The sequence below is a fragment of the Macaca thibetana genome, chromosome 11, assembly GCF_024542745.1.
Source record: "Macaca thibetana thibetana isolate TM-01 chromosome 11, ASM2454274v1, whole genome shotgun sequence".
Lineage (NCBI taxonomy): Eukaryota > Metazoa > Chordata > Mammalia > Primates > Cercopithecidae > Macaca > Macaca thibetana.
Genome location: NC_065588.1, coordinates 32,765,808 through 32,789,400, shown reverse-complemented (window position 1 = coordinate 32,789,400; position 23,593 = coordinate 32,765,808). Strand labels below are relative to the sequence as shown.

The window sequence follows — 23,593 nt, the reverse complement described above, 5'->3', positions numbered from 1 at the left end:
AGGAGATGGCATTGTAGACAACTTCAGGGTAGATGTCATCACAATGGATAGAAAGGCCACCAGGAGAATATTCAGGATATGAGTCAGAATGTAAGCAAAGACCTCCATGGACGGAGCTTGCAGTGAGCTGAGATCCGGCCACTGCACTCCAGCCTGGGCGACAGAGCGAGACTCCGTCTCAAAAAAAAAAAAAAAAAAAAGAAAAGAAAAGACCTCCATGGAACCTGCAGTCACATAGCATTGATTTCCAGGACATAGAGGTGTCTGCTAAGTAGTTGCTCATTTATGTCTCCAGCTCACTCTTAAAAATTTTTAAGACAGATGTTGACTGGTTCTAGTAAGAATTAATCTTAGCTACATTTTTAAAACTCATGAATGTTACCGAATATCTTAATTGCCACAAATTGATTGGTGTTATTTTCTCCCTACATGTATTCAGAGCCGACAGTGAACTAAATTGAGTAGTATTTCGAGCATTGTGTTTGATTTAGATTACTATAATAAATTCTTTCCGTCTATTTTGGAGAAAAACTTGTGCATACACCAGTGACTTTCTCCACTTACTAGACTTGACGTTAAGATCGTTTCTGGTCTGCACGTGGCAATGGTGCTGAGCAAATCTGCTCTGTAGGTAGAATGTTTGCTTAACTAACGAACTTGTGGCAGTGACTTCAGTTCTGCCCACCGGAAGCTTCTATAGTGAGGTCACTCCTCTAAGAGAACATGCATAATTTATCCTTCAAAAAAGACTAGCACTGTCAGGTCCGCCACCTTGGGGATGTACCGGATCATTTGTCTTTAGGATGAGCATGTGCCTGCAACAGCATTTACCACAGGCATCGGTGCTTTCTTTAGCGCCCTTTGGAATTACATACTTTTCACCACTGAAGTCACTCACTGAAAGGTGATACAAATTTTGCAACAGGGATAACCATGTGCCCACATAAAGTTTCCGTTTTTTTTCTTAAGTCATACTACACTAGCTTAATGACTGGTAAAATCCAAGATAGGAGAGGAAAATAAATTGTACACTCCAGTGTGTTGGAGCCGGCAAGTGAGAGGGATTCTTGGCATTTCAGCATCATTCCGTGTTCAGTGACGCCATGTTGGTAGCTTGAGACTAGCCGTGATGGGAGTATTTTAGTAAGAAACTGGCAAACACAAGCCAGGCACAGTGGTGTGTGCCAGTAGTCCCAACAACTTGGGAGGCTGAGGCAGGAGGATTGCCTGAGCCCAGAGGTCCAGCCTGGGCAACATGGACCCATCTCTAAAAACAAAGAAAGAAAGAAATTGACAAACTCTGCAAGTCAGACGTCTCCCCCTACCACAGCCCTAGAAAGCTGGTTGTTAAACATTTATCAGCAAGCTGCTAGCACTGAATTTCCATTAGTTGATTACTTTAACATCACAACATAGGTAACTAAGGTATAGGCATATTTCTCCATAAACACTCCTTTTCAAAGAAGAAGCAATTCCTTTGTTTTCTTAGACGGTATAATGAAACTTCAGCATGTTTTCTTCTTCTTTCTTTTTTTTTCTTTTTTTTTCCTTTTTTTCTTTTTTTCCTCTTTCTTTTTCTTTCTTCAGTGGAGAAAAGCTGCTAAAATATCTCTTTTTTTTTTCACAGCATCCTTTATTTACTTGGAGTAAGAAGTATAACTTAGTTAAAATATGTATTGCAATTATCAGATTGCTCTTCCAAATATTTCAAATTCCAAAATATTTATTTAATAGGCTTAGAATTTTAAATTACCAAAAGAGTAGGCCGGGCACAGTGGTTCATGCCTGTAATCCCAGCACTTCGGGAGGCCGAGGCAGACTGATCAACAGGTCAGGAGTTCAAGAGCAGCCTGCCCAACATGGTGAAACCTCATCTCTACTAAAAATACAAAAAATTAGCTGGGCATAGTGGCGGGCACCTGTAATCCCAGCTACTCGGGAGGCTGAGGTAGGAGAATCGCTTGAACCCAGGAGGTGGAGCTTGCAGTGAGCCGAAATCACGCCACTGCACTCCAGCCTGGGCCACAGAGAAAGACTCCACTTCAAAAAAAAAAAAAAATGCAATGGCTGTCTTCTTTGATTCCATACCCCTCTAGACACACACACACCTATTGTGAGTCCTGTTTTTTTTTTGTAGTATGAATTTATACTGTGGCTCATCCTAGGGAATTGGTGTAACCTGACTATTAACTCTATTTTCCACATCACTGATTGGAAAACCTCTGAATGTAGCATAAATAAAACCAATGGTTATTATCTGGGATAAGTCTGAATTGCTGCCAAAAATTTACCATCATTTCTGCTTATTATTCTTATAGCTTCTTTCCTCCTCTTTCTTTCTTTCCTTCTTTCTCCCCTCCTCCTCCCTCAGCTTCTTTCTTCTCTTAAAGGACAAGAACTGGAAGCAATTTAGAGGTAATAAATTAAAATGCCTCAGGGCTAAGGTAGGCACTTAAGTGGGCAGGTGTAAGACATGAGGAATGGGCTGGCTCTGTCAGACTAGAGAAGGGGAAAAACACTTGCCCTAAGAGCAGTGAGAGTCAAGTTCTGGAAAACACTTAGGTCAAAACCAAACACATCTAGGGAGCTTCTGTTAGTGGCCTCATTCTTCAGGGGAAGAAATTAAGTCCCCAAGACTCTTCCACAGTTATAGAACCAGCTATCAGAAATTTGAGAATGACAGCTAGTCCAGCCTTCTTGGGATTCTGCCACTGGTCTTCATTTATTCTCCCTCTTATCCAACCCTTTTGTTATTCCTGGAGTATGTTGAAGGCCTCCTCTATCCAAACCACTATTTAAATTTCTGAGATTTCAAAATGGAATGGGACCTATTTTTGCCCTGGAGGAACTCTGGGTTTAGTGGAGGAAAATGGCACCTGAAGAGATCGTGACAATCCTTTTGGTAAGAGATTAAAGAGAGGAATGAATAAACTGTTATCAAAGCATTGAGTTGCTTCACTCACTTTGCCTTGGGAGTTGGGAATTTTTTCTGGAGAAGGTCAAACTGTTAAAGGATGAGTAGGTGTTTGAATGTCCATCTCAGTCGTCAGATCATCATTCTATCATTAGGTTGTCTCCAGCATTCTTAAATACTATAGTCATATTAAAAATCTGAATTCATAAAGCCCTAAAAAGTCATTTTCCTGAGTTACTGTATTTTGTTGACCATCTGCTTATGAGAAAAGGCTTATAAAATTGCCACCTTAAGATGAAGATGCAGTCTGCTTTATGAAGGTCTACCCAGAATTTGTCAGTACACATTATAAAACATATTCTTTTTTTCTCAATGCATTTTATGCCTGTGTATGCTGGTGAACGACGAAAAGCAATTTGTAATGCATTTCTCCTACAAATGACATAAAGTTCACTTTCTCCCACCTTTCATCCTATAGTAAATGTGTTTTGAATGTATAATATCCTTTTATGTATTACATTTTATTACTTAAAATTATTTAAATTCTTAAAAGAAACTTTCATTGTCTCTTCCACTGGAAATCTAGCTGGAGTGGCTTGTCAGAGGAAGCAAACTGTACCTTTAGAAAGAAAAGCCGTAACTATCAATCTTGTTTCTAATTAGTCACAGAGTTAAGGGCAAGTTGTTTTGGAATATCAGTACAAGCTACTCTCTGAAAAATGAATGTCTCCATGTACATTTTTAATATATTCAGTTACAACTGTCTTCTCCAGCACATATACACCAAAAAACCACATACTGAATATAATTTTTAAGGTATATCTTGGTACCAAACTTTAGAAATTTACTGCATCTACATTTTCGTGATTATGCATTTTCTTTTCTTTCTTTTTTTTTTGGAGACAATCTTGCTGTGTCACCTGGGCAGGAGTGCAATGGCACAATCTCAGCCCACTGCAACCTCTGCCTCCCAGGTTCGAGCGATTCTCTTGACTATACAAATAGTCCAACTATTTTTTCTTTTTTGTGGTCTCAAAGACCTCGTGATAGCCCCCCAGCCTCCCAAAGTACTGGGACTACAGGCATGAGCCAAGGTGAACTTGCACTATTGAAAATCTTATTCTGAATAATCTCCCAGATAAATGCACTTTACTATTTTTCTAAGGAGCCCCCAAAAGAGGCCAGAACTTACTATTGAAAATCACAATCTAAATGCATTTACTTCTGGAGAAGAATTTAACATAAAACTAAAAGAGTAATGCTAGATGAGACAGTGCAAACAAAATGGAAACTTGATGAAAGCATCTAGATAGTTCAGCCCTGAGACTGGCTTTCCCAGAAATAGAAAGACAATTGAATCATCATCTTCAGCCTCAGGTTATTTGGCTGATTATTTAAACTCTTCATGTTTCATGTGTAAACATAAGCAATATGAAGTTCATAAATAATGGAATTGGCAATATTTCTAATGTTACACTATCATAACCGGTCATAACCATATTTTCTGTTGGTTACTTTAGATATACAAACAAGTACATGGTTTAATTAATTAAATTACTTTGTAAATTTATCTTTTTTTTTTTTTTTTGAGACAGTGTCTCACTCTGTCGCCAGGCTAGAGTGCAGTGGCACACACTGCAACTTCTGCCTCTCGGGTTCAAGTAATTCTCCTGCCTCAGCCTCCTGAGTAGCTGGGACTACAGGCGTGTGCCACCACGCCCAGTCAATTTTTTATTTTTAGTAGAGACGGGGTTTCACCATGTTGGCCAGGTTGGTCTCAATCTTCTAACCTTGTGATCTGCCCACCTCAGCCTCCCAAAGTGCTGGGATTACAGGCATGAGTCACCGTGCCTGGCCAACTTTTTCTTTAAGTAAATTTAAAAGGTGGAAGTGGTATTTAAATGGGTAAATAAGATCCTGATTTTTAAAAATGATTGTTTTATGAACTAAGCTTCAGGGTTTTAGGCCATTATTTTGAAATATCTCAACAGTTCTTAAGTTATTAAAGCAAACAAAATCAAAACAAATATGACTATGCTTACCTGGTAAACCATGGTCTTCCTGAACCCAGTGTTTTTAAGAGTACATGTCTCACTGAAATCCTCAAGCAGCACATGTACAACCAACTGACCCCTTTACGAAGGTCCCTGTTCTTCAGACTAACATTTTCCACTGTCCTATTCGTTTCTTTACCAAATTGGCCCAGATTAAAAGTTGTACTTTACAGAAATTATGTAACACTTCTCTTTGCTAAAGAAACTCTTTATTCTTATCAATCAGTGCATAAATATTGACTGCCTGAAAATACATGAATAGGAACAATACAGAGGAAGAAAAATCAGGGAAGGAAACAGGACATTAATTTTTACTCATTATATCAAATGGACTCTTTTTGCTGGGCTTTCTTAATCAGTTAGCTTATGAGTTGAGTCTTGGGCAAAAAAAAAAGAATTCACAAGAATGTCTTTATCAGAGACTTTTAATACCATCTTCATGTTTAAAGAAAAATATCTATATAGCTCAAATTGGTGTTTTATGAACTGTATTTTGTGACACTGAAGGTCTTTTTCCAAAAAATGTAAGACTATCATCATAGTCAAAATGACTACTAAATTGTTTTTATTCATTATTATAAAAAGTGAGGGGTTGATACACTGGGATAAAGCAACTGACGATTTTGTCACTATCCTGTGGTTAAAATCTGTGCCTGTCTTGAAGGTACAGATTATCTAAGCATCATATTATTTTACTTTAGGTCTTAAACATCTTTATTATTCCTAGTCTGACATTCCAGATATCTCCTTTATGTGTCAAGAATGCTTATTCAAGTTGCAGTAGCTCTTCGGTGTATTTTTAAAATTACGGTTTGCTGTTTATAATTAATAGAATTATTTTCAATGGAATTTGGGATTCTGTCCTACATAACATATTCTAGCTAATTGAGAGGAAATTAATGTAGCCTGCCAGCCAGTTGATTACTGGCTGAATTAACTATTCAGAATGCTTTTGGAAAACCTGAAAATGCAGGAAAGCAGAGCTAGAGGATTTTTTTTTTTTTTTTTTTTTTTTTTTTTGAGATGGAGTCTCACTCTGTCACCCTGGCTGGAGTGAAGTAGCACTATCTCAGCTCACTGCAACCTCTGCCTCCTGGGTTCAAGCGATTCTCCTGCCTCAGCCTCCCAAGTAGCTGGGATTACAGGCATGTGCTACCACACCCAGCTAATTTTTTGTTTTTAATGGAGACGGGGTTTCACCTTGTTGGCCAGGATAGTGTTGAACTCCTGACCTCAGGTGATCTGCCCACCTCGGCCTCCCAAAGTGCTGGGATTACAGGCGTGAGCCACTGTGCCTGGCCAGAGCTAAAGGATTTTTAAGGTTAGATTTTCTGCTCTACCACCTTCTAGTTTCATGGTACAGAATAGATGACAACATAGCTTTGTTCCATTAATTTTGCTTGTCCGGAAAGGACCAGGATGTGTAGGTTGTAGGGCCTTGTCCTACCTCCCAATGTTGCTCTATTTGCAGAATGAACAGCTGACTTTGGCTGATGTTTGTTGATACCTTCAGGAAAAAATGTTGACTTCAGAGTTAACAGACAAGCCTTCTTTTGGCATCGAGTTTTTCTTCCTCTTGCCAGTTCAAATGAGGCTTCCCTTTTGTCATGTGCAACCACAAGCTGACTGTGCTGCTTCTCTTAGTTAATCACAGACAAGGCCCAACTGTTTGATATGTATCAGGTGGGAGTTAAACAAAAGCCCAAGCCTAAATCTTAAATAACAAGAGGAAGAAGGATGCCTGCGTATCAGCTGATGTCTTGTCAAGTACCTACTTAGTCTTGGAATAACTTTAACTTTGCCTACCAAGTGGCTTTCTGACTGATACCACTTAGGGTCTTACCATACAGTTTACATTACACAGTACTAGGAAGCCTATAGTTGTTGGTGATGCGTGCATAATTTTTTAAAACCATTGAGGTGATCACTCTCTCAGAGAGTGCTGATTATTAGACCTTCAAGACTGGTCCCAGGCCAGGTGCGGTGGTTTACGCCTATAATCCCAGCACTTTGGGAGGCCGAGGCAGGTGGGTCACCTGAGGTCAGGAGTTTGAGAGTAGCCTGGCCAACATGGTGAAACCCTGTCTCTACTAAAAATACAAAAATTAGCTGGGCACAGTGGCACACGCTTATGATCCCAGCTACTCAGGAGGCTGAGGAAGGAGAACCAGTTGAACTTGGCGGCAGATGTTGTAGTGAGCCAAGATTTCACCACTGCACTCCAGCCTGGGCAACACAGCAAGACTCTGTCTCAAAAAAAAAAAAAAAAGACTGGTCCCACAGCCACCAGGCCTTGTATATGATACATGCACATAAACTGTGTGTTGGTAAAAACCATACCCATTATCAAGTAGCAATAGTCCCATTTAAAAAACAAAATTTTGGCTGGGCACCGTGGCTCACATCTGTAATCCCAGCACTTTGGGAGGCCAAGGCAGAAGGATTCCTGGAAACCAGGAGTTTGAGACCAGCCTGGGCAACGCCATGAGACCCTGTCTCTACAAAAAATAAATTCACTGAGCATGGCGACATGCGCCTATAGTCCCAGCTACTCAGGAGGCTGAGGTGGGAAGATCCCTACAGCCTAGGAGGTTAAGGCTGCAATGAGCTGTGATTGTGCCACCACACTCCAGCCTGGGCAACAGAGTGAGACTTTGTCTCAAAAAATTTTGAAAAAAAAAAAAAAAATTCCTGGGCCAGGCACAGTAGCTTACACCTGTAATCCCAGCACTTTGAGGGCCAGGTGGGAGGATCACATGAGGCCAAGAGCTTAAGACCAGCCTAGGCGACATAGTAAGACTGTCTACAAAAATAAATTAGCTGGACTTGGAGGTGCATGCCTATAGTCGCAGCTACTCAGATGGCTGAGGCAAGTGCACCCCTTGAGCCCGGGAGGTTGACGCTGCAGTGAGGCATGATCATGCCACTGCATTGTAGCCTGGACAATAGAGTGAGACTAACTCAAAAACAACAAAACAAAACAAAACAAAAATTCTGCCTCCTAAAGTTCCTTATTTTGTCTGGTGGTGAAGTGTCTTGAAAAGATGCACCAGACATTATTGTTCCTGGCCATTTCATGTCCTGGAAACTAACTGTAGCCTTTTACTTTAACCATCTCCTTCAGCTCGTTGTTTCCCCAGGCCAGCTGACCACACACTGTACCTGAGTTTGGATGTTCTGGGATTGTAACAAACTTCCTTTCAATGCTGGTCAATTAAGCATATTTGACAGCACCCCTGCACATAGCCACAGACAGACTAGCTTATATCCTACCTTATATGGAAGAGCCTGTAACAATCCTGTTAGAGCAGTTAATTCTGATTTTAAATGAGAATCACAGGTCAGAATTTCCCAGAATGAAATTCTAGGGTACCCTAATTTCAGGAATTTTGTGAAAATTACAGATCATGCTAGTTGTAAGTTGCCTACCATAATGTCTAGTGCAAACACTAAATTGCAGCTGTTTTTTTTTTTTTTTTTTTTTCATTTGTCACTGCCCATTCTTTGGTTTACCATATGAATCTAAGATTTAGTCACACTGTCATTAATCTCAACCATTAACATACCATTCTTCCTTTTCATTCTAGCAAGGTCCAGGGTGTTATGTTTTCTTTTCTCTTTTTCATTGTGACACTCAGGAATGTGTGAGATAAGAGGTCCTAGAGGGAGTGAAAAGTCACAGATTTGCTTTCTGATAAAACACCTGAATCCTCCTAAATATGTGAAGCTCTGTGACCATTTCAGAGACACACAGAGGTTCAGATTCTATTTCTTCCCCCATTACAAGTCACATTGCTGGAGAGATTCTTCCCAATATCAAGCACTGGCCACAAGTCAAGCTGGTGTCTTCCCATTTGGGACCAGTGAAGGTGAAGAACTCCAAATAATTCCTGCCTTTATGTGAAGAGTAGTTTGTCTCCTTCCTCACTCCCCATCTCCAAAGGCTCTGGCCCCTTGTCTTCAACCCCTAGTCCAAGGAGCTGTTTTTAAATTTCAGTATATAACAGTATACTGTTTTAGTTTTCCTAAAGGTACCCAGATATTTACTCAGACCTAGGCTTGATTATACCAGGGGAAATAAACCCATTGTTTAATCAAATGCAAATGACAGGCACTAAATTACACATTTTTAATATATTCTGTTGTTAACTTTAATAAGCACTTTTTATTGAGTAGCTACCATGTTTGTATGCTCATTCTCTTTTAATTTTCAATAAGGTCATTGTTTCAGTGTATTTCACTTATAGTTTTGAGATATTTTTCTATTGAGCCACGACTGGGTAATGTATGGGAAACTAATCAATAAATAGTTCTTATGATTCAAGAGATACATTGTAAAAAAGATCAATTCTGCCTAAGGATAGCCATGTTAATTTTCTGATTCCCTCAAGCTTAAGTACTAGCTGTTAAAAAAATATGTATTTTAAGATGGATATATCATTTTCTATAGTTATTGGTTATTTTCAGGGTGGTACAATAACAAATTACTTTCTGTCTAATGACTTCTATTCCTGGATGCAGTGGTATAAAATAATCTGCCCTTATCATTCATATTTCTGTGTAGTTGAGTAAGGTGGGAACTATTTTTGATATGCCGGAGCAATGGGGTTCCATGCACTTTCTGTCAGCAAAAGTATCGGCTGCCAGAAACCCCTGATAAGTCCCATTTCAAGCAAGTAGAGTCTGGATAATACCAAACAGCAAGACAACAGTTAGTACTTGTGAACTGGCAGTACTGCCAACTTGACTTACCACTCCAACCCGAAATAAACACCCTGGAGTTAAACAAAGCTAAGTCATCCATCTGCAAGGTACGCAGTGGGCTTAGCCAGGAACAAAGACCTTTTGATTTGTCAAAGCAATTTTAAACTACTGCCATTTATCCCGGCTAGAGGTTGAAAAGGCCAAGGGGAAGCTTTTAAACATATGATAACATCACGTAGTTGGGGACATATGGTATTTGCAGACTGAATGAATGCTAGATGGGGTTTGCTGTGTTCTGGGCCACCCTGGGTGCAGAATAAAGAACAGCCCTCTTTTCCTGACTTTACCACTAATTTGCTGTCACTGGGAAAAGTAACGGAAGCTCTTTTGGCTTCTAGTTTTTCATGTATAAAATAAGGAGACTGGAAAAGATGCTTTTTCAGTTTCTGTCAAGCTTCTGAAGCCCCATGATTCTTAAAGGGCTCACAAAGTAGATAGAGGATCTTGGCTGAAATGATCATTTCTTTGAAAAAAGCTAAGTAAAAAAATTGTTTTATTTCCAGCTTATGAACCCATTCATTATTTTTTTTTTATGAACAAACTGTCCAAGTTTTTCAGGTACAGTAAAAATTAATAAGGAAGTAGAAGGGTCAAATGAGAATCAGTCACATAAGAGATTTTGTTAAAAGCTTTCATTATATCAATTCAGCAGCCATTAAATTGTTAGTATATTCTTAGTTTTAGGTATGTTAGTCTTATCGCCTCAACTGTCAGGTTGAATCATGAAATTGCCATTTTTGAGGGTTAAAACAGTCGGTTTTTGTTAGTTTCCAGAGTTCAACCTATAGATGTGATCTCCCTGAAAGCAAGGTATAATATTGTGTATCTTCCTCTCATTCCCTTTAGTTTTTTTTTTTTTTTTTTTTTTTTTTTGAGACAGAGTCTAGCTTTGTGGCCCAGGCTGGAGTGCAGTGGTACGATCTCAGCTCACTGCAAGCTCCACCTCCCGGGTTCACGCCATTCTCCTGCCTCAGCCTCCCCAGTAGCTGGGACTATAGTCATCCACCACCACGCCCGGCTAATTTTTGTTTTGTATTTTTAGTAGAGACGGTTTCACCATGTTAGCCAGGATGGTCTCGATCTCCTGACCTCGTGATCCACCCACCTCAGCCTCCCAAAGTGCTGGGATTACAGGCGTGAGCCACCGTGCCCAGCTCCCTTTAGTTCTTGATATAATGCTTAGGCACCTTTGTTTCTTTGACAAATATACATTGAAAGCAGTATTTTGAGGCAGAAGGCCTTTTGGAAATCACTTATATTACTTTATTTTGTTAATTTTTTAGACAGGGTCTTGCTCTGTCACCCAGGCTGGAGTGTAGTAACACAATCTCGGCTCACTGCAGCCTCAACCTCCAGGCTCAAGCAGTCTTATTCCTCAGCCTCCCAGGTAGCTGGGACTACAGGCACATGCCACCATGCCTAGCTAGTTTTTTGTATTTTTTCATAGAGACAGGGTTTAGCCATGTTGCCCAGGCTGGTCTTAAACTCCTGGGCTCAAGCAATCCTCCTGGCTTGGACTTCCAAAATGCTGGGATTACAGGTGTTAGCCACAGCTTCTGGCCTATATTATTTTAAAGATGAGGAAAATAAGGCTCAAAAATGTCTCGAAGTTGCAGTTCTTTTTGATGTTCAGAATGACACTAACACATTGTAAACAAAAAGTCCTGAACATATTTTGGATATTCTACCTACCAGTAAAAGAAACTGATCTGGGCCGGACGTGGTAGCTCATGCCTGTAATCCCAGCACTTTGGGAGGCTGAGGCGGGTGGTTCACAATGTCAAGAGATCGAGACCATCCTGGCTAACCAACATGGTGAAACCCCATCTCTACTAAAAATACAAAAATTAGCTGGGCGTAGTGATGCACGCCTGTAGTCCCAGCTACTCAGGGAGGCTGAGGCAGGAGAATCGCTTGAACCCGGGAGGTGGAGGTTGCAGTGAGCTGAGATCGCGCCACTGCACTCCAGCCCTGGTGACAGAGCGAGACTCCGTCTCAAAAAAAAAAAAAAAAAAAAAAAAAAAAATCTGATACATTTTGTAGGGACAGTTCTTAACAAAGTTGGGAATAGAGGTGATTCTCAAGTTTTAAAAACCTGAAGGCCCTATTTTTTTGTCATTCTTGTTGACTGAGGTATTGACACTTTTGGAAAAAAAAATATGTTTAAGTAGTTAATGCTAGTAAGAAAAACTTAATCTAAGGGAAGGTAGTAACAATAATACCAGACTATAAACATGATGTGAATCTGCACTGTAATCCCCAAATGCATTACTTTCCTGTATTTGATAAGTTTCATTTCTCAGTAAACAACTTCCAATTGTAGGTTTAGTTACTGTTTGTAGAAAGGTGTCATGACTTAGCCATATTAGAAATAGAGAAGTGTAAAGATGTTCATGGGCCATACTCTTGACTGAAGCCTTACACACTGCAGACTCTTCCATGTTTTCTGTAACATCTCTCTGCCATTTTAATGGTAAAATAATCATATTTTAGAGCATCTGATTTAATATTTGTCAATAACAGTTTATACTGAAACTTAGAAAACCACAAAGAATGTAGTCCAACACACTGTCTTTACAAATGAGGAAACTGAGGCCCAGAGCAACTTTAAATTACTTAGAGTTAAAATTAGAGCAAATTGGGACTTGGCATCCAGTATATTATAATGTCTAATGTGCCATTTGCTCTCATTCTAGTTACAAAAACATTTGCCTCATATCCAAAACAGTCAAAATGGAGCGAAGATTAAGTAAATAATGTTTTGATCATGGTGCTTGGAGTGAAGTAGACGGAAGACTTATGACACGATTACGTGTTGTTTGGAAATATTCAGAAAGTATGTTCATAGTTGATCCTTTAGGCAGTCAGTGATTTGTTGACTGGGCAAGTCTGTCACACTTTTACATATTTGCCAGTTTCCAAACACTTGGAAGAAGCGTCAAGTAAAACTTCAAAACAAAGGCCTGTTGGATACACAGCCTAAGACTTACGGTTTTTTGCTTACTTTTTTCTGGTAGAAACATGAGTTCTGCTGGCCCTGATGGGAGAAAAGCAATGAGAAGATGTGACGGACTCATTGACTCACTGGTCCATTATGTCAGAGGAACCATTGCAGATTACCAACCAGATGACAAGGTGATTCAAGAGATAACTATCCTGTTCTGTCTTACTAAGATGACAAGGTGATTCAAGCCTGAGCACTTTGGGAGGCCGAGACGGGTGGATCACGAGGTCAGGAGATCCATTGGCGAACACAGTGTCTTACTAAGATGCTACTTTCAGAAATAGCTTTCTGAAGCCACTGCATAGCTGGGCGACAGAGCGAGCTTGGATAGCTGCTTGGTTTTGGATTTCTTCACTGACTCAATTGCTGAGCCTAAGATTTTTCCATACATCGTTAGAAATATTCAAACCTATTGCCTTTTCTATTTTCCAGGCTCCAATGTCTAACTGTCTGTCTAACCTCACTATGTGGATATTTGAAAGGAGCACAAATGCTACATGTTCAGCAATGAATTTTAATGTATCTCTTTTTTCATTCCCAAACTTGCCCCTTCTGTTTATAATCCTTCTTTTTTTTTTTTTTTTTTTTTTTTTTTTGAGACAGAGTCTTGCTCCATCACCCAGCCTAGGCTGGAGTGCAGTGGCACAATCTCAGCTCACTGCAACCTCCACCTCCTGGGTTCAAGTAATTCTCCTGCCTCAGCCTCCCAAGTAACTGGGATTACAGGTGTGCGCCAACATGCGTAGCTAATATATTTTTGTATTTTCAGTAGAGACAGGGTTTTGCCATGTTGGCCAGCCTAGTCTTGAACTGCTGACCTCAGGTGATCCATCGCTTCGGCCTCCCAAACTGCTCTGTAAAGGCGTGAGCCACAGCACCCGGCCTATAATCCTTCTTAATCATCACCATCCACCAAAAGAAGATGGAAATCTGAGTAATCATGTGCTTTCTACCTCTGAAAAGGCTTTCAGTTCTTCCACTTCCCTCTGATGCTTCTAGTGTTTTCCTACATTGTGCATCTTTCATTCCAATTATTGCAATAGCCTCCTAGTTGGTCCCTATAAACAGTATCTCCTCCTCTTCTCCAATTCAGCATAGCTAGTAAGTTACGTATCTAAACTATAGAGTTATTCTGGACACACTCTTTAGAAAGTAAACTAAAAAGACTCTCCATTGTTTAAGAAATTTAGCCTCTACTTCTTAGCATCGCACTCCTGACTATTCATGATAACATTAGCTTTTCTAGACATACTCATTGCGATTCCCCCAGGCATCCCGCAGTTTAAGCACACCCAGTTGCATCTGGTAAACCTTGTAAGAGCTAAAGCCTGCGTCCTGTGATATCACACCTGCAAGGATGTCTATATGTATACGATCAGTATTCTTGTCCTGTTTTCTCAGGCCACAGAGAATTGTGTATGCATTCTTCATAACCTCTCCTACCAGCTGGAGGCAGAGCTCCCAGAGAAATATTCCCAGAATATCTATATTCAAAACCGGAATATCCAGACTGACAACAACAAAAGTATTGGGTGTTTTGGCAGTCGAAGCAGGAAAGTAAAAGAGGTATATTGGGAAGTTTTTGAAAGAATGAGAAAGAGAGGGAGATAATGAGAGAGATTCCGTGTTTGTGTATATGTGTATGTCTAAGTACTTGGTATATCTCGGCACTATTTTAAGTTATTTTAATTCTTACATCAACCTTTTGAGGTGTGTATTATTAATACCCTCATTTACCAGTGAGGAAACAGAGACACAGTAAGATTAATTTTCCCGGAATAATTCAGCAAATAAGTAGAAGAGATTGAATACAATCCCAGGCAGCCTGGCTCCAGATTTTCATTGCTACCCATGAACCATACTGCTTTATGCCTTATAGGTTAGGAAAGAAGCTTAATGCAGCATAGCTAATTGTATATAAATTGTTTTTATTAAAGTCAGCCCTGATATTTGGCTTTGGGCATTCTGAAAACCAACTTTGGACATACTAAAAGCAAACCTCATAGGAAGGAATACATATTTATTTCCATACTGATATGAAAACTAAAAGAATGTAACCTCCCCTCCTTCTCTGAGTATCATGGTATTTGTGGAGATCAGCTGGTAAATTTAGAACCCTGGTGCTATCCTGGACACTTTCACAAGACTGAGGGAACAGGCCTGTTTTTCTTATCTGCAGGGTGGTTGTGACTAATTTAGCTTTTAGCTCAACAGCAGCCTGAAAACCATTCTAGAATGGCCTATGCTTAATTCTCTGAATTTTCTCTCACTGGGAGAAATATCAAGTTAGGGGTGTGGGGTGTTACTAGGAAGAAATAATCATCATGGGCTAAAAGTTAAGTGATTAGAAATTGTATGTATTTGCTTTTAAAATTTCTATTTCAAGGGCTTATGCAAATTATGAGCCTTTCTAGACAGTATTTCTGGTCTCCTGGTTTGAGTGTGAAATTGTAGACATCACCTGACATGCATTAATTCTGGATTCCTCTTGTGTGTGGTCAGCAATACCAGGACATGCCGATGCCAGAGGAAAAGAGCAACCCCAAGGGTGTGGAGTGGCTGTGGCATTCCATCGTGATAAGGATGTATCTGTCACTGATCGCCAAGAGTGTCCGCAACTACACACAGGAAGCATCCTTAGGAGCTCTCCAGAACCTCACTGCCGGAAGTGGACCAGTGAGTATTGGGCCTGATTTCCTACTTTTTAAAATAACGATATTGTAGACATACCTACATTCATTTCAGAGACGAAACAGTGAGGTAAGAGACAAAGGTTTCTTATTTTAGTCAAGACAGTTCTCAGAAATTACAGAGGGTTTCAGTCTCAGCTTATGTGAAGTCAAGTCAGGCTGCTGTTGGTCAGTACTCTCAGTTACAGATTTCAGAATCCTGCCTCAAACCGGTTTAAGCAAAAAAGAGGAAATTTTTGGCTTATAGAACTGAAAAGTCCAGGGTGGGTCTTCTTTCTGTCATGACTGGACTTAGGTGCATCAGTGATTACAATTATGACTTTCTTCATCTTTTGGGCTTGGTTTTCCTCTGCTGGTTTTGTTCTCAAAGGTTCTGTCCATAGGGTAACAAAGACAGCCATGAATTATTTCAGGCTCACATTTTATCAGCCCAATGTGTCTCCCACAAGAAACAAACTACCATTTTCCCAAGAGTGTTGTTAAGAAGTTGGAGAGTATGTCTCACGGGCTGGCTTGGGCCTCTTGCCCATTTCTGAACCAGTACCTGTGTCTCTGAGGCTGCGATGTTCTAATTGGCCAAGTCTGGGTCATATGCCCAGATTTGCACTTCCAGGGGATGGGTTTGATTGGATGAGGGCCACTACCCCTTGTACCACATGGGCTGAACTGGTAAAGGAGTGCTTCCTAATGGAAAATGAGACTGTTACTACCAAAGGAAGGAGGAAAAAGTGCTGGGAAGGCAAAAACAACAGCAGATGTCTACTGCAGTGTGGAGTTGGAAAGGCCATCTGTGCTTTTGTGTCCCAGAAATTCAGCTACAAAATAAAGAGCTGATCCTCTTTCCAGATGCACTTACTTTATACCAGCAAAGTCAAAATAATTAAAACAGTAAAAGCTTATTCACTTCCCCATGTATTTTATACCCTTCCTATATTTAAGGTATTCTATAAGTATTTAATGATTTAAACTAAGCTTGTATTATTTGCCTTGGTCATGAAACGATTAGAATGAACTCCCCCCAAGTAGCTCATTATCTGTGTAGTCTCCACTTATCTCTGTAGAGAAAAGGACTCTTGTAAGTAGCAAAAAATATTTATGTTTTACTTGAGAAACCATATTATTCTTTAATATGTATGTTTACACAGAAGCTTGTTCTCTGTTTTGAATAAAATTGTGAAATGCTAACACCAGTATTTCTCTTACCTTAGCATTGTGGTTAAGAATGCACCCAAACTTTCATCTGTTTGGCTTTCTGCAAAATGTACATTGAGAAAGAAACTGATAACTACCAGGGAGCCCTTAATGACTCAGGGACACTAATGAATCATGTTATTTCCCATTTTCCTATGCTAGATTTCCCAAAACCATTTCTCTTACTTTGCTGAACTACAGAAGCCCTCTTATTAATTCCCAGCTAACATAAAAGAAAATTAAATAGGGGTGTGTGTGTGTGTGTGTGTTTAAGCTTGCTGTGGTCTGAGTCTAGTTCAATATAAGCTAACCCTTTAAGCTTGGATTTTAGCTTCTTCCATTCCAGGAGCCTCCCACAGAATCCAGACCAGGAGTGCTTTCATTTTTCTGAGGTTACAGGGATATTTGTGCCACTTAAGCTCTGAATATGATTGTATTACGTAGTCCCTAAGTTCGTACGTTCATTTGCTGAACACACATTCTTTTGAGCATATTACATAACAGACACTAGCAGTTATGGTGTGGGTTACACAGCAGTAAATAAGACAAATCCCTGTGTTTGGTAATAGTCTTACTGGGATAAAAAACAGAAATTTAAAGTACTAGGAAAACTTTAAGGTACCAGGTCCATAAAGGACCTAAGTAAGGAAGATACCTTCATGCCCTAATTGTATCAAGGCATTTAGAATCATACCTACCCTTAGGTATGACTATTGGCTATTTCCCTCCCTTCAGGAGGGAGTGTTTAAAGGGAGGCCTATACTCTCTCCTAAAGGCAGGGAAGTGGCCAATAGTCATACCTAAGGGGCCTAATAGGCCATCCCTAAAGGGAAGCTTACACTCAACTGATACTGATTCATATTCAAGGTTGTTAGAATTGGACTTGATTGGAGATTTATAAGAGAAAACCATTAGCAGCATGGGACAAATATGAAGCCCCTTTATTTTATTTTATTTTGTTTTTATTTATTATTGTTATTTTTCAGATGGAATCTCATTCTGTCACCCAGGCTGGAGTCCAGTGGCGCGATCTCAGCTCACTGCAACCTCTATCTCCCAGGTTCAAGCGATTCTCCTGCCTCAACCTCCTGAGTAGCTGGGATTACAGGTGCCCACCACCACGCCCAGCTAATTTTTGTATTTTTAGTAGAGATGAGGTTTCGGCCGGGCACGGTGGCTCAAGCCTGTAATCCCAGCACTTTGGGAGGCCGAGGCAGGTGGATCACGAGGTCAGGAGATCGAGACTATCCTGGCTAACATGGTGAAACCCCGTCTCTACTAAAAATACAAAAAACTAGCCGGGCGTGGTGGCGGGCGCCTGTAGTCTCAGCTACTTGGGAGGCTGAGGCGGGAGAATGGCGTGAACCCGGGAGGCGGAGCTTGCAGTGAGCCGAGATCACGCCACTGCACTCCAGCCTGGGAGACACAGCGAGACTCTGTCTCAAAAAAAAAAAAAAAAAGAGATGAGGTTTCACCATGTTGGCCAGGCTGGTCTCAAACTCCTGACCTCAGGTGATCCACCAGCCTCAGCCTCCCAAAGTGCTGGGATTACAGGTGTGAGCTACCGCACCCAACCTCCCTTTATTTTTTTAAGTTACAAGATGCTTTTTAAAATTTTGACATATGTGTTTTTTTTAAATCATTACTTTTCCTAATTTTGTATGCTTAGATGCTGTGATAAGATCTCTGGCTTTATAATTTCAAACAAGGAATCTTTGAATAGGAAAACATGAAAATTAGGTCATACACATAGTACCAGAAAATATCAAGTCCATTGGTCATATGATCGTAACTGAGATAGCACCGAACAATTAATGACGGTGTACTTTACTTGGCAAAGAACCCAAGCTGAAATAGCTTCCTAAAAGACAGATTATACAATTTACATACAAAAATTATGACAGTAATTTCTAGTTAGTACAAGTATGTTAGTTTAAGCTTTATTAGTTCAGATATAATGGTCACTCTAGTAGCAAAAGGATGGAATAATAAAATTTACTTATTTAGCAAGCTCTTTAAATATAATATAAATTAAAAGATTAAACATTGCATAGTAAAAGTTAAAAGTCATTGAAATAAAGTTTGGTATTTTTGTCTTAATTTTTTGAGATGGAGTCTCATTCTGTTGTCCAGGCTAGAGTGCAGTGGTACGATCTCGGCTCACTGCAACCTCTGTCTCCTGGGTTCAAGTAATTCTCGTGCCTCAGCCTCCCGAGTAGTTGGAATTACAGGCCTGTGCCACCACTCCCAACTAATTTCTGTATTTATAGTATAAATGGGTTTCACCATGTCAGCCAGGCTGGTCCCGAACTCCTGACCTCAAGTGATCTGCCCTCTTCAGCCTCCCTAAGTGCTGGGAACAGGCCTGACCCACTGTGCCCAGCCTGAAATAAATAGTTTTAAAAGCCCTTTATTTAATATCGATCAGAAAAAAATGAAACAGATTCCCTCAGCGGCCCCCAACCTTTTTGGCACCAGAGACTGGTTTCATGGAAGACAGTTTTTTCACAGACTAGGCTGGGGAGAGAGAGTTTCAGGATGAAACTGCTCCACCTTAGATCAATTAGATTCTTATAAGGAGCACACAGCCTAGATCCCTCACGTGTGCAGTTCACAATAGGGTTCGTGCGCCTGTGAGAACCTAATGCCACCACGGATCTGACAGGAAGTGGAGCTCAAGCACTAACAATGCCCACTCACTGCTCACTTTCTGCTCTGCGGCGGGTTCCTAACGGTCCATGGTCTGGTACTGTGACCCAGGGGGTTGGGATCTTCTGCCCTACCGCATACCTTACCCAAAAATAAATACCAACAGGAATGAAACCTAAATATAAAAGTAAATACCAACAGGAATGAAACCTAAATATAAAAGGTAAAACAATAAAGATGCTAAACAATTACATGGAAGAATATCTTCATGACCTGGAATAGGGAAAGATTTCCTTAAAATGGACACAAAGAGGACTAACCTTAAAGTAAACATTTGATAAATTGACTAAGTTAATAACTTATGCTATCAAAAGACATGTTAAGACATTACAAAGGCAAACCACAGAGTGGGAAAAGATTTTTGCAACATATGTAAGTAGGCCAGGCACGGTGGCTCAAGCCTGTAATCCCAGCACTTTGGGAGGCCGAGACGGGCGGATCACGAGGTCAGGAGATCGAGACCATCGTGGCGAACACAGTGAAACCCCGTCTCTACTAAAAAATACAAAAAAAAAAAACTAGCCGGGCGCGGTGGCGGGCGCCTGTTGTCCCAGCTACTCGGGAGGCTGAGGCAGGAGAATGGCATGAACCCGGGAGGCGGAGCTTGCAGTGAGCTGAGATCACACCACTGCACTCCAGCCTGGGCGACAGAGCGAGACTCCGTCTCAAAAAAAAAAAAAAAAAAAAAAAAAAAAAAAAGCAACATATGTAAGTAACAAACATGGGTATCCGGAAAATACAGAAGAGTTGAGATAACAATAAATAAACAAAACATGGACAGCCCAATAGAAAAATGAATGGACAAGAGACTTAAGAGACACTTGGCGAAAGATAACATTGAAATAGCCAACATAAATTCTTTCCCATGGCCAATGTCCAGAATGGTGTTTCGCAGGTTTTCTTCTAGGATTCTTATATTTTGAGGTCTTAACATTTAAATCTTTAATCCATCTTGAATTAATTTTTATATATAGTAAAAGGTAGAGGTCCAGTTTTGTTTTTCTGCATATGGTTGGCCAGTTATCCCAGCACCATTTATTGAATAGGGAGTCCTTTCCCCATTGCTTATTTTTGTCAACTTTGTCAAAGACCAGATGGCTGTAGGTGTGGAGCTTCATTGCTGGGTTGTCTATTCTGGGACCTAATTAAGCTAAAGAGCTTCTGCACAGCAAAATAAACTATCAAGGGAGTAAATAGACAACCTACGGAATGGGAGAAAATGTTCACAAAGTATGTATCTGGTAAAGGTTTAAATCCAGAATCTGTAAGGAACTTAAAAAATTCAGCAAGCAAAAACCAAATAACCCCATTAAAAAAGGGAGCAAAAGACATGAACAGACATTTCTCAAAAAAAGACATTGCCAGTGGCCAAAAAACATGAAAAAACACTCATCATCACTAATCATCATTAATCATCAAATCAAAACTACAGTGAGATGCCGTCTCACACCACTTAAAATGGCTATTATTAAAAAGTCAAAACGCAACAGATGCTGGTGAGGCTTAGGAGAAAAGGGAACACTTACATACTGTTGGTGGGAATAGAAATTAGTTCAGCCACTGTGGAAGGCAGTTTGGAGGTTTCTCAAAGAACTTAAAACAGAGCTACCATTCCACCCAGCAATCCCATTACTGAGTAGATATCCAAAGGAAAATAAATTATTCTACCAAAAAGACACGTGCACTCATAGGTTCATCACCATGCTGTTCGCAATAGCAAAGACAGAGAATCCACCTGGGTGCCCATCCATGGTGGATTGAATAAAGAAAATGTGGTACATATGCACCCTGGAATGATATGCAGCCATAAAAAAGAGTAAAATCATGTCCTTTGCAGCAACATGGATGCATCTGGAAGCCATTTTCCTAAGTGAATTAATGCAGGTACAGAAAAACAAATACCACATATTCTCACTTATACGTGGGAGTTAAACATTGGTTACTCGTGGACATAAAGATTGCAACATTAGACACCAGGGACTACAAGAAGAGGGAGAGAAGGAGGGGGAAAGAGATGAATAACTAACTCTTGGGTACTATGCTTACTACCTGGGTGACGGGATCATTCATATCACAAACCTTAGCATCACACAGTATACCCATGTCACAAACCTGCACATCTACCCCCTGAATCTAAAAGTTGAAATTTTTTTTCAAGGCCAATAAACATTTGAAAACATTTTTTCAACCTCATTAATGATCAAGGCAATATAAGTTAAAAGTGCTATTGCAAACAGTTGACCAGCTAAATAACAGTCATTCTCACATATTTATAAAAGCTAGAATATAGAATCTCTATTTGGTAGCGCTCATTGCTTATTTTCCTTATGGAGCAAATTATAAAGGTCATCCTACTTCACGCTTTCTCATTTCCCTCAGTGAATCAGAATTAGTGAAATTTTGCCATGCTGTCCCCAAGCTGAGCAAACAGCATTTAAGGAATCAGACCTCATCTACAGTCACATGTTTTCAATGATTGTTCTTACGAATTAACATGAAAACATTAATGCTCTTTATTATATCTAAGCATATATCATTAAATAGTGTAGTATGATATGTCTATAAAGCGAGATTTTAATTCTCAAGAAATTCTCATGTTTTAAAAGAAAACAAAAATTGTAACAAATATTTTGTGACTTTGATTCCTCATCTTGTTTTCAAGTACCTTCTGAGATGATAAATCTTCAGGGAAACTTGATAGCATATTATTTATACAATTCAGGTCAGTAAACATTTGTATAGGACCTATCATGTGCAAGGTACCATACAAGGCACTGAGGTGGAGAAAAGATGGATAAGATACATTCTTTCAAGAGGCTAATGAATGGTCTAGTAGGAGAGATAGGCAGTTTAGGAGAGTTGTAATCTAGAGAACTAGGGAGTAGTGGTAAGGAAGGAAGTAAAATGTCACACTACAGAGGACTGTTTGAGCCGTACTAAGATGTTTGAACATCATTTGGAAGGCGATGGGGAGTCATGAAAGGGTTTAAATCTGAGGTGTGGAACATAATCAGATTAAATTTTACAAGGGTGATTCTGGTGTAAGGCTTTGAAACCCCCACTGGTGTTTAAGAAACAGCAAGTTTACTAGCAACATTGAGTTTCTTGTAGAGATTGGAGGCCATAATTTGCAGATTGGTTCTTCTGCAAATGCACTGTTTGCCCTAGCAATATTTGGTAGACAAGTATAAAATCAGAAAAGAAAAAAGTTAAATGAACCCCGTATTGCAGTTTTGATGGGTGAGAGAAAAATAAGCTAGACTGACAAGATTGTTGAGAGTACTGGAACTTTTTTTTTTAAGATGGAGTCTCATTCTGTCGCCCAGGGTGGAGTCCAGTGGCACGGTCTTAGCTCACTGCAACCTCTGCCTCCCAAGTTCAAGTGATTCTCCTACCTCAGCCTACCAAGTAGCTGAGATTATAGGCGCCCACCACCACGCTCAGCTAATTTTTTGTATTTTTAGTAGAGACAGGGTTTCACCGTGTTGGCCAGGCTGGTCTCGAACTCCTCACCTCAGGTGATCTGCCTTCCTCAGCCTCCCAAAGTGCTGGGATTACAGGTTTGAGCCATAGTGCCCAGCCTGGAGAGATAATATTTAATGTGATGGTTCGTGCACTGTAGTCTAAATAAGAAATTTAAGACAGGAGAGAATTGATATCTTGAGGTGTAAGGAATGAAGGTCGGGTAAAGGGACTGAAGTTCTTGATGAGGCTGAAGAGAAACATGGTAGGAGGGAGAGCAAGGAGAATGGGAAAATGTGTTCAGAGCCTGACATTGATGAGTTTATGTTTTCGGAGGCAACATATCTCTGAGTGAACACAGGCTCTGTGTGACCATGGAAGTGAGTGGCTGATGTATGGAAGAGATGGAAGTCAGGGACTGTGCGGGAGTCTAGGAACTGTGAGGTAATCATTTTGATGAGGTATATGAATAGGAGATGGAGAAGGCTGTGAACTGGGCTCCAAAGCCTCCAGCGAATATTGAGGAAAGAACAATAGGCCTTGTGATAGCAAAGAAAATGCTGTGGGGGGTGATACAGCTGGACGGTGGTAACTCAGAAGAACAGGACTTGTGCATTTGAGGGAAGACGGAATAGTGTAGAAGTGCAGCTGGGAAGAGACAGAAGTGCCAAATGTCCCTCCTGGCCCAGGATACAGAAGTGGTGTCCAATAGTCTCCTCCTTGGATGGCTACAGGGGAAGGATTCTTCTCAGAGGAGAGCAAATAGTCTAACAGAATGTTCTGCAAATTAATGAAAGACAAATTT

At 40.2% G+C, this 23,593-nt stretch overlaps 1 protein-coding gene across 1 annotated transcript in view; it reads left to right on the top strand.

The window, feature by feature from the left end:
- The window catches only part of PKP2 (plakophilin 2), a 109,434-nt gene that overhangs the window by 62,777 nt on the left and 23,064 nt on the right, over positions 1 to 23,593 (top strand). Inside the window, 3 exon segments of the mRNA XM_050750254.1 lie at positions 12,750 to 12,867; positions 14,138 to 14,302; positions 15,239 to 15,412. Coding sequence (XP_050606211.1) covers positions 12,750 to 12,867; positions 14,138 to 14,302; positions 15,239 to 15,412 — 457 coding nt within the window.